At 37.4% G+C, this 12,309-nt stretch overlaps 1 protein-coding gene across 7 annotated transcripts in view; it reads right to left on the bottom strand.

The window, feature by feature from the left end:
• The window catches only part of FERMT2 (fermitin family member 2), a 77,302-nt gene that overhangs the window by 63,520 nt on the left and 1,473 nt on the right, over positions 1–12,309 (bottom strand). For 5 of the 7 annotated variants that reach the window (XM_010847741.1, XM_010847743.1, XM_010847742.1 and 2 more), the window contains exon 1: positions 11,757–12,073. In XM_010847741.1, the coding sequence (XP_010846043.1) occupies positions 11,757–11,913 (157 nt within the window). In that variant the 5' untranslated portion in view covers positions 11,914–12,073. Of the gene's footprint in view, positions 1–11,756; positions 12,074–12,309 lie in introns of those variants that run through there. The other 2 variants (XM_010847739.1, XM_010847740.1) reach the window with 1 other exon arrangement.

Here is a 12,309-nt window from a genome sequence, read left to right as displayed (position 1 = left end):
GGATTAATTGAGATAATACATGTAAAATATGGGCTTCCCCAGTGGCTCAGTGGTCAAGAAGGGTCAGGAAGGTCCCCTGAAGAAGGAAATGGCAACCCACTCCAGTATTCCTGCCTGGAGAATCCCATGGACAGAGGAGCCTGGTGGGCTACAGTCCATGGGGTTGCAAAGAGTCAGACACCATCAGCCCTCGATTTAAATGTAATGTCCTCCAGAAACCCTTCCCCATATACTAGGTTGGGTTCCCCAGTATATATGCTCTCTGATAACTATTTTAATTATTATAACACTCACACATAACAGCAATTACTTATTTAAAGATTGTCTTACCCTTAAGACTGCAGGTCAAATGAGTCTAAGGATTAAGTTAATTTTGTACACGTGGTCTCTGCCATTCACAGTATGGTATCTGGCACTCTAGTAGGTTCTCATTTAAAGCAAGTAGGTGAATGAAGGAATAACAGAAGAAAACAGAATATCATTTCCTCACTTAATGATATATTTCCTCTCTATAATCATATTTTCTGCTTCTCTTAGTCTCTAATACATCATAAACATCACAATTTTCAATCCAGAATACCTTTCTTCCAAACTTTTCACCCTGGCTCTCTTCAAATAAAGTCAGTCAGTCGAGGCTCATGCTTCTAAATCTCCACCATCTTTCTGAACCACGTATTTGGTGCTTCACATTGAGACTGTCAATTCAAAGCAATCTTCCGTTTTCACTGTTACTAGAAAGTCGTTCAGATTTTATGTGGGGACTACGTCCTATTACCTAATATAATGCTTCAGTTCAGTTCAGTCGCTCAGTCGTGTCCGACTCTTTGCGACCCCGTGAATTACAGCACGCCAGGCCTCCCTGTCCATCACCAACTCCCGGAGTTCACTCACACTCACGTCCATCGAGTCAGTGATGCCATCCAGCCATCTCATCCTCTGTCGTCCCCTTCTCCTCCTGCCCCCAATCCCTCCCAGCATCAGAGTCTTTTCCAATGAGTCAACTCTTCGCATGAGGTGGCCGAAGTACTGGAGTTTCAGCTTTAGCATCATTCCTTCCAAAGAAATCCCAGGGCTGATCTCCTTCAGAATGGATGGGTTGGATCTCCTTGCAGTCCAAGGGACTCTCCAGTCTTCTCCAACACCACAGTTCAAAAGCATCAATTCTTTGGCGCTCAGCTTTCTTCATAGTCTAACTCTCACATCCATACACGATCACTGGAAAAACCATAGCCTTGACTAGACGGACCTTTGTTGGCAAAGTAATGTCTCTGCTTTTCAATATGCTATCTAGGTTGGTCATAACTTTTCTTCCAAGGAGTAAGCGTCTTTTAATTTCATGGCTTGGCCCTCCATAAATGCTTGCTTGCTGCTACTACTGATGGGTCAAGTTCACCATCTCTTTGATCCTCACAAATGCCACATGTTATAAGCCTCTCTAACCTACTGAAACAAAAAATGCATGTACTTATCTTTGGGTAGGAATATTTACACATGAATGTCTCCTTTTGTTCTAAAGTCCCTCTTTTCTGGTCTAAGTTCTTTTAAGGCATTTATTCCACAAATTCATCCGAGAAAATATTTAGTAGTGAGATATCCTAGCCATCCATTAGGATCCTCAATAAAATAACCACAGTCACTCTGAAGGACAGAGAAGCCTGACATGCTTCAGTCCATGGGGTCACAAAGAGCTAGACACGACTGAGCAACTGACTGAACAACCACCACCCCCTAACAGTACTCACTAACACCACTGTGTACTTTACACATATGTATTCATTTAATCCTCACAACTCATATGAGGTAAATATACTATTACCCTCATTTTACTTATAGGAGACTAAGCCACCGCAAAGCTAAATAACTTGACCCAGGGTCAAGTTATAGGGAGTAAAGCCAGTATTCCCACCCAAGCAGTTTAGCTCAGGGAACGTATTCCAGAGTTCAGAGCCATTAAACGAAACTTACAAAAGCAAGAAAATAAGAAGGGGTTTTGGTTAAGTACTACATAAATACAATGAAAATAAACCAGGCTACTTCAACCCACAATTCAAAACTAGGTTTACATAGTATTTGAAGGATAACTGAGGGTAACATTTTTTTTGAGTTCTTAATATAGGCATTCTACTTATTACCAGAGATTCTGTTAATATTGGGGTGGGTGGCCAATATTCATTCAGGTTTTTTCGTACCATCTCATGAAAAAGACCTGAACAAACTTTTTGGTCATCCCAATACTTTTTACATCATACTTAGTTCTTATATTAACTCTAAGAAGCAGGGAAGTAAACAAAGGTTAAGTGAGATTAATAATCAGGAGAGGTTAAAACAATATGCCAAGGTCATATATAACTCTAAGTGGCCACATCTTGGACTTAAGTCCTTAAACACTGACAAAGTTCACCTTTTAAAAAAGGCATTTGCTTAAACCAGAATACTAAATTGGAATAGCCTCCATTTAAGCATGGTTTATCTATAATTTTGTATATATTGGAATATAAAATCTACTGCTTCTAAACCACCTTTGTCATATCCAGGCAAGAATACTGAAGTGGGTAGTCAGTATACCCTTCTCCAAGGGATCCTCCTGACCCAGGGATGGAACACAGATCTCCTGCATTACAGGCAGATTCTTTAAAGTCTTAGCCACTAGGGAAACCCCATAGTGATAAAGGTAAGCACAATAATGTTAAAATATATTCCTAATATGGTAGAGAATGAATCAGTACTATTTGGCTCACCTTTATAAATGACACATTCCCAATCTTTTATATTATTTCTCTAGCTCAGTAAAAGGGAACATTTTACATAGCTACACTTCATCAACATAGCTCCATTTACAGAGGCTATTCTAAAATACTTCACATATATTAACTGAGTCCTTCTAATAATCCTAGGATAAAGACATTGTTATTATTCCCATTTTCAAGATGAGCAACCACAGGCACAGACAGGTTAGGTCACACACCACAGGGCTGCAAAATCAGGATTGTGACACAGGAGGCCTTCCCACAGGCTATGCTCCACAACAAGGGCATTCTATCACAGCAACAGACTGCATCAACACCTTGCATAAAAGCTTAAACTGATACAGCAACTGTCCGCATTTTTCAAGTTATTTTTAACTTCAAAGGTTATGAAATTCAGGAACCTCATTAAGGAACAATAAACTGGGAGGCACTTATCCAACAGACATCTTCATCTGCAATCAATAATGCTAGCACGTCACTGCTGTTTTATTCATAACCTTGAATGCTCCATTAAGAAAAGATATCAAAACCATCATCACACTGATGCTTTAAAATTGATCTTTAAGATACCTCATGTAGCTTTTAGTTACAGCATAATATAAAAATAAGATAGGTAAACATCTGAGAAAAGATTCACTACAGATTCCAAATCAAACGTCACCTCCTGTGGGCTGAAGGTTACCAGCTCTGTTACCTTCAACACTGTATAAGGGCTACCCACTGAAACTGGATGGTCTTTATAACTAAATAATAAATAATCGAGTCTGCAGACTGAATCATGAAAGGAAGGGAAATCTAAATGTAAACTTCCCATTTCAACCATTTATTGCTTATCATCTTCTCTTAAGAACACTAATTCACTGAGCAGAATTATTGAAACAGAAAAAGTATCAGAAAATAAAATTTTCAACATTTTACACATAACTCTGAGTCACTATGAATAAATAGTGTAATAGTCTCAATGAAGGAAGGCAGACAAAAAGCAAAGAATGAAGGATTCAAATAATGACCCTTTATACACAACGATACTGTTTAGAGGATATTATATTTGAAGAACAATTTTCAAAGACTTCCAATAACACTAAAAGACAAGGTAACAAACATAAACGAAGGCTTCTGTCTTTATCTGTATTGTACAGATAAGGAAACTGAGACCCTTAACATGAAAACTCTGACTTAAAAAATTTTTAAAAATCACAAAGCTATTAAGTAGCATGGTCAGGATTATAATCCAGACTTAATTCTTTTTATAACATTAAACCCTAAAATTTTAATTATTCAATGATGCTTTATTACAGATCTATTTTTATGACTAAAGTTCTAAAATATCTAGGTTTTCTAATGGATCGATGGTAAATTAGTTTTCACTGGCCTATTATTTTATAGCTTAGATTTTACCAAATAAAAGTTGTAATTACATTATTTCAAATTGATATGATGCAATTATTTCCTTTCTGATACATTATCACTACTATACTTCATATATTTCTCCTTTCAACATACAAAAATAAACAGAAGTTACACAACTTATAGGGCAAAAAGTTTCAAGCTTTGACTAAGCCAATTCCCTTGTGGAAGACAATTTTTTAAAAGTTCAATCCAGAAAAAACTTGATAAAATTGGACTTCCTCAAAATTTAAAAATTTTGCTCTTTGAAAGATACTGTTAAGAAAATAAAAAGACAAGCCACAGACTGGGAGAAAATACTTTAAAATACCTATCTGATAAAGTACTTGTATCTGGCATATATTAAGTAATCTTAAAACTCAACAAGAAAACAAATAAAACAACTAAAAAAATAAGCAAACGATATGAAGACAGTTTACTAAGATATACAGATGGCATATAAGCCTGTAAAAAGCTTCCCATCATAGCCATTAGGGAAGTGTGACTTACAATCATAGTAAGATATCATTACATACTTTATTAGACTGAATAAAATTAAACAAAAATAAAACCAAAACCCTGACAATACCAAATGCTACTGGAGGACTTGGAACAATTGTTAACTCTCATAAAATCTCTGCAAACGAGAAAAAACAGTGGTACTCTCAAAAGACTGCAAACAACTGGTAGATAGACAAACTGTGGTACATACTCATACAAAGAACTACAACTGGACAATAAAAACAACTACTCATATACAAGAATCTAAAATGTATTACGCTAACAATTATTTTTAAATAAAATGTACTACTAAAATGTAAAGAGCTTCCCTGGTGGCTCAGACAGTAAAGTGTCTGCCCGCAATGCAGGAGACCCGGGTTTGATCCCTGGGTTGGGAAGATCGCGTGGAGAAGGAAATGGCAACCCACTCCAGTACTCTTGCCTGGAAAATTCCATGGACTGAGGAGCCTGATAGGCTACAGTCCATGGGGTCACAAAGAGTCGGACACGACTGAGAGACTTCACTTTTACTACTAAAATGTACTAGTTGCTAAATTCTGTCCAATTCTTTTGTGACCTCATGATCTGTATGTAGCCCGCGCCAGGCTCCTCAATCCATGAATTTCCCAGGCAAGAACACTGGAGTGAGTTGCCATTTTCTTCTCCAAGAGATCTTCCCAACCCAGGGATCAAACCCATGTCTCCTGCATTGCAGGGGGATTCTTTACAGCTGAGCCACCAGAGTGAAAGAAACCACCCTTAAAGCTCCATTTATATGACATTCTGGAAAAGACATCCAGTGGTTTTTCAGGAGCTGGAGTTGAAGGGGTGGGCTCATTATAAAGAAACACAGAGACAAGTTTTTGGGGTGCTGGAAAAGTTCTGTGTCTTGACTGTGGTTGTTTTATGACTGCATGCATTTGCTAAAACTCAGCACAGTATACTAAAAAGTATGAATTTTATTGTACGTAAATTATACCTCAGTAAGCCTGATTTTAAGAAAAATTAACAAGCAAAAAATGCAGTAATTATGCAAAAATTTGTTACAAAAGAATTATGGTAGATATGACTTTGTAACCACAAACATGAGTGCAGAATATTATATCTCAAAAAGTTATCTTAAAATATTTTTTTAGAGTATCTGTTTACCTCACACTGGGCAAATATACCATTTTGTAATATATTATGGCATCAGCACAATTTTTAAATTATTTCAGTAAGATAATTATCTAAATAAAAATATTGCATATATTAGCTTTTTTCTTAAACCATTTCCATTAATTTCTAAATGGGCTCAATGTTTTCACATGCCAAGACACAATGGTATATCATTCCTTTGTTACAACTGAATAAAAAACACACTACTGAAGCCTTCATGGTTATAAATTTTTCAAATCTCTGGAATACCATTGTCCACTTACTGGTCCACTCCATTTCAGAAATCTCATGAAAACAGTAGTTAAATAGCTCTTTGCTACATTACAGAGGCACGTATGCTTGGAAGTGAGCGAAAGGGTGGAATGATAGCTATTTTCCTTGCTGTTGGGAGTTGAGAGCACAAAGCAGTCCCAAACTAGGCTCCTTCTGAGTGGTGTAATTCTCCACGATTAAAGCTGGAACCTTTTAAACAGTCTAGATTACATCTGAACTCCTTTTAAAAGGAGTTCCTCCCTGACCCCTGCCTCCACTTCAGGATATTCAGGGACTCTCAATGCCACTGAGAAAATGGCCACTCTTATCTGTGTAGCACAAATAGTCCATATAATGCATTTTCACATGTATTATCTCTTTTCTCACCAAGACCTACGAGAAAGTTTTTTTAAATTGGAATTTTACAGATGTCAAAACTCACTCAGAAGATTAGATTAGTTGTCCAAGATCACACAAGCCAATACATGGCAGAGCCAGAATATTATTTATTATTCTGTGTATCTATTAGCGTCTACTAGCCTAAAGACAACTAACACGATGGAAACCTATACCCAATGATGTGTAAAAATATTGTATACCTTATCCAATAGTAAGCTAAGAAGAAAACTAAGCTTTACTGATAAAGGTGTATGAAGAAGAACCTACAATCATTCTGAAGTGAAATTCACACTGATAAACAATTTTATTGTTGAAAAAAAGGTAAAACAATGTCTTGAAAAGACAAATGCTAAGGAACTATGCCATAGGATGGCTGTGAAGTATCTGGAAACAGGTACTATTACTTTACATATATCTCAATGTAATATTAATAAGCCACATATTACATAATCTCTTATGGTTCTAAACTTGGTAGCCATTGTGTATATTAAAGGAGACTAAGTAAAGAAGGCAATTTACTGACAGCTAAATGTAGAATGAGATCTTGGATGGAAAAAACAAAGGCTAATACTGGAACAACTGCCAAATATGAATCTGGATGCATGTTAGACAACAGTATCAAATCAATGTTTAATTTCCTGAACTTGATAACTGTAATGTAATATGAAAGAGAAAGTCCTTGTTTTTAGGTGACACATATTTTAAGTACTTAGAGATGAAGGGTTATGATGTGTGTAACTCCCTCAAATGGTTCCCAAAAGTGTGTGTGTATGTGCACAGAGAAATCAAATGAAAAATGCTAACAGATGATCTAAATGAAGACTATAGTATTCAATTATCATTCTTGAACTTATAAGTTTGAAATTACAAAAAATAAAGAGTTGAAGATAAAAGACAAAACTTCAAATTTTCTGTTTTTAATAGCTAATAGGCATTTCCAACACTATCTTTTCTAACAAACGGAATAAAAAAGATACATTCTTTTTAGTGCCTCTATAAATATAAGTTAACTCTACTTGGAATCAAACAGTATTTGTTGACTTTTTAAAAACTGGGTATAAAACACAGCAGCAAACAACCCATAATGTATCCAAAGAATAGCTTGAACTTTATAACATGCTATGAGAATTTTAGTAAAATTCACATAGTGTCCTTTATTTTTAAAGAGCTTCAGATGTGCTGAGAAACAGATAAAATTCAATGTCCAGTTCCAATGGATCATTAAGAGTACTCTAATTACTGAGTAAACTTGCTCTAAGTACATATTTAACTAAAATTCAACTTATTCTAATATACATGATTTCACCATTAAGTGCTTCTCCCACCCCACTTCAAAAGATTTTCAGAAATTTTATCTTGATATAGTCCACTATGAATGCACTGACGCTGCATCATGCTGACATTTCACTTCCATGAATTCAATCATAAGCCCTCAGAGGAAAAAAACTGAGGATTTCAACGACATAGACACCATTTCACTAAATAAGCACACCCTCCCCAAGGAGCCCTAAGCAGGAGTGTAAGGGAGCTGTCCAGTAACATAAGCGTTTCTCCCTATGTGTATCTTGCCAAGCTCTGATCCTAGTATTTAAAGTATTTTTGTGTAACAAAGCCCCGAATGCAAGCCAATTTCTTCATCTGTGGTCCAACTAAAGAAATTTATTTTTGGAATTTCTGAAGGAAAAAATAGCTATTTTATAATTCTATGAGATGGAATGAATGAATGGAAACCATACTTCATGATCACTTATCACTTTAAGGGATTTTTAAGGTAATCTGAACCAAAAGCTTTGGGGGGTGGGTCATCATGTGTGCTAAAATCACAGTTTAACTTAATCCTAACACACAACTCCAACATAAATGTATTCTATTATTATAGCAAGAACATGATACATGATAAAGTGAGGATGACTTCTTTCCAAAGGCTACATCCAGAAACAGTAGCCTTTTGCTATGCAGTGAAACAAAGCATCTTTTGGCATTTTGAATCCTCAATACTTACTAAGCTCTGAATTCTACAGAGTAGAACAGTTTTAATACTTCTTGGTGATCTCCAAAGGAACATCAGGGAATCCCATAAAACTGAGCCTCCTCCTTACCTGCAACATTTATTTTTAAACACAACTATTTTTATAATTTTATTCTCTGGTGTCTTATTTTTATAATCCTTAACCTTGATATTTTATATTTTAACTCTTTTCTTTAAAAAAAAATCTATTAGCTTTGAAAATTGTTTTCAACAAAAAGTACAAAAAGTTTTAAAAATTTTTATTTAAAGCTTTCAATCTGGATTAAAAAAATCAAGTGTAATAACTTTTCATTTTCAGAATGGGGTATAAACATTGGGAAACTTGATATGGAGATTACTTGTCTAGTATCAACCTAAAGTCACAGATGGAAGAAGTTTCTGTGACATCAGGATTTAATTCCCGAAAGCCCACTTTTTCATGGTGTATACTCTATCTTCTTTTAAAAGATCTGCGCAGAATAACAAATGTCTTGTGTACTAAAATTTAGAAGGCATCAAGTAGATCTTTGAATTAAAGTCATAAATCTAAGAATCACGGTTGAATGATCTTACCTGAAGCACACAAGTTCTTTATAAAATTCTAAATATAAAGATGTTGCTGGAAGCATTATTTACTTTTTTAGCTTGCTTCATTAAACTGCCTGAGTCTGAGATGAACACTGTACCTTCAAAATAAGGCTGACTTTCAACGGCCAAATCGTTGTTTGATCATAGACCTCTTCGAAAACCTAATGAAAGCTAAGACTCTTCGCAGAAAATTTCATGTGTGTACATACACACAAAATTTTAACACAATGTTGAAGGAAGGAGTCATCATAAAATCTACCAATCCCAGAGAAATAACTGTTATCACTGATTATATGCAAGACAGCCTTAAAACATAATGCTCTGGTATTCATTCATACACACAATGATGAAAATAAAAAGGGTATCAAACAGGCATGTGGAGTTTGAAAACAGGTGAAAGTTGCTCTTCGGTACCATAACTGCTCTGAGTGCAGAGCAGCCTGGTTCTGCTAATTGTGCATCCCTGCTTTACAACCCCCTCAGACATGAGATCCTGTACCATCTGATCTGTGCCATGACCTCCACCTCTTTTCATCTAAACTCTGCAAGCTTCTTTGATCTACTTCGGCTGTTGACAAGTAACTAACCAGTCTGCCCAATACCTTCAGTAACACAACTTAGGGCTTCAGAAGGTAGGCCATTCCAGTTTTAGGCAACTCTGAAGAACTAAAAAGTTCTTTTCTAATTTGACGAGCCTGATTTCTAAGTCAAAATGCTGTCCAGAATTTCTCCTCTATTTACTTGCCAATAGGTAACAAAATAGCTTGCCATTCAAAATATCTAATCCTAAAACCAGGAGCAAAAATTCATTAAGCCCTACTTTTACCAAAGGGGAAAGTCAGAATTAGGCTAAAGAACATTTTCTACTTGAAAATCAAAATCTAAGAGGATCAATATTGTTCAGTTCAAGAAAGATGTAAAGCTTTCATGTACACATTTCCTACCTTACTGGGTTTCTTGTCACTGCATAAAAAAATTTAAAATATATCAACATTAAAAGATTAACATTATAGTTACTGCAAATTAACATCAGTTCTGTCTGCAAATAGTTTATTCTCTGTATTTCTATTTATGCCTGTGATTCTACAATAAACAGCTCCAATCAATGCAACATAGTCATTATTTATTCATTAGATAAAGCCTGGCTTTCAAGAACTACAAGTTGTCTCAGTCACCTTCAACAGCTCCTTTTCACAATAATATCTCTTTTTGAAACCAGTGTATTAATGAGGCCCATTTGTCATATACAAAGCAATCTCTGAAGCAAATGCTTACTCCCTTTGAAAACAAAGGAAATACAAACAATTATATTTGATATTTTCTTCCTTAAACAATCCCTTAACTAGTGCTGGACAAAAAAGACTCAAATATTTTGCACAGTGACTGACTTAGTCAAATCAGGTAAGAACAATGATAACTAACAGTTATGTAGGTAAACACAGCAGAATCTCCTTTTGAAAGGGCTACAAAGCAGGGGGGCTCCCTCCTGGACTATGTCTCAGAGAGCCAAACAACGCACATTCCTAAGGAGGCTACCCTCTAAGGAGCTTCTTTATGGTCCTTCAATAATTAAACTCCCTGCACTGATCCAAAAAAGTCCCACCTAAATGAATGCTGTCTTATACTGGGGGCACAATTTCGCTAAGTTTATATGGAAGGTATACACTAATCCTTGGCAAGAAATACATTTTCTGATAAATAACCATTTTTCTTTTTCCAGAGTGGCCTGAAGAAGGAATGCTGTGTTTTAAAAAGACACACATACAAAGCCCAGAGAGACAATGCCACACACTTATCAGAACTTGTACTACAAACAAATGACACATTAAAACTCAGGAACAGTCCTCCGAGCATTTCTCTTGTAATAAAAACATCTATTGAATAGTTTTAGTTGATTCTCCCAGCTGAAAATGGTTTCATCCATCACAAATGTGTACTGAACATTTTCTTACACTTCACATTGTTGGATATGCTAGTATGACTGAGTCAGTGTTAAAATTAATCAACTTAACAGTATTAAATCAATATATTTGTACCCAATCAAGTATTGCCAATCTCCAGTCAATAATATCTGCTTTTTAAAACAAAATTCTTTCACTAGCTTGTTATTTACATAAATCCAACGCTCGAAATAACTTAAAAGCACGGACTATTACAGACAGTCAAATATTGCCCCACCCCTTCTAACCGTGGATGACTGGAACATTTAAATATACTCCATCACGTAGTAGCACAGCTACACAACTTTCATATTAACGCCAGAAGTTGAACATTTTTCAACAGAATTTAATTTTATATAGATTTTGCATCATCCTCAATGTCAAACGTCACCAACATTCAGGTACACTGAAGGTAAGGAACCGATAACCACAAACCCTGTAATATAACCCTCTCAACCTTCATTTGCGCACTCTTCTCACTTCCTTTAAGAATTAAGTTTTTTCTATTTCCTACGCAATTAAGAGTACTAGTTAGGAGACTGAAGTCACCAAATTATTAAAATTTCAAAGAGTAACAATACAAAAAAGAGGCAAAGGGGGAAAGCCTATTTGTTTAAATATTAACGGAATCTTACACTAGGAAAAACAAAAGCATTTGCGGGATGCCAAGCAAGACTTCCAAAACCCACCCCTCCTCCCGCCTTAAAGTCCCCCCCTCCCCACCCGCGCGCCCAGCCTGAGAAGTCGTTACTTTGACGCGGCCGGGATGCTACTCACCGAGTTTTTCCACCAATTTGAGCATGACGCCTCCAATGTGCACCTCCCCAGTCACTCTCAGGGTGACATCGCGGTTCAGGTCCGTCACATGAACGCTCAGTTCCCACGTCCCATCCGCATAGCAGCCATCTGGCATCCTTATCCCGTCCAGAGCCATGGCTCCTTCCTGCGAGCACGGAGGAAATGGCTCTCGTCAGCGTCACTCTCCCAAAGGAAAGCAAATCCCACCGAACTCGCACAGTCAGCCGCGGGTGAGAGGACGCAAGGGTTTCCGCACGAATTCTGGAGAGCCGGCGGGGAGGCCAGCTGCCGGCAGGACTCTACGCCCCGCGCCCCTTCCCGCGGTCACCCCGGCTCCCGCCCCGCGGCGGTCCTCGGCGGACACGGCGCCGCCCACCCCGCGCGGCCCCAGCCTAGCGGCCCTCGCCTAGCGGACCGCGGCGGGCTTCACCTGCCCGCCTGCCGGCCGCACCCAGGCCCGGGAGAGGCCGTCCGCGGGCTCCACGGTCCTCCTCCCCGCCCGCGCTTCCCCTCAGTCCCTGCCGGGCCCGGC

The sequence above is a fragment of the Bison bison genome, unplaced genomic scaffold, assembly GCF_000754665.1.
Source record: "Bison bison bison isolate TAMUID 2011002044 unplaced genomic scaffold, Bison_UMD1.0 scf7180017864254, whole genome shotgun sequence".
In the NCBI taxonomy this organism is placed as follows: Eukaryota; Metazoa; Chordata; class Mammalia; order Artiodactyla; family Bovidae; genus Bison; species Bison bison.
This window is presented reverse-complemented; position numbering and strand designations above follow the sequence as displayed.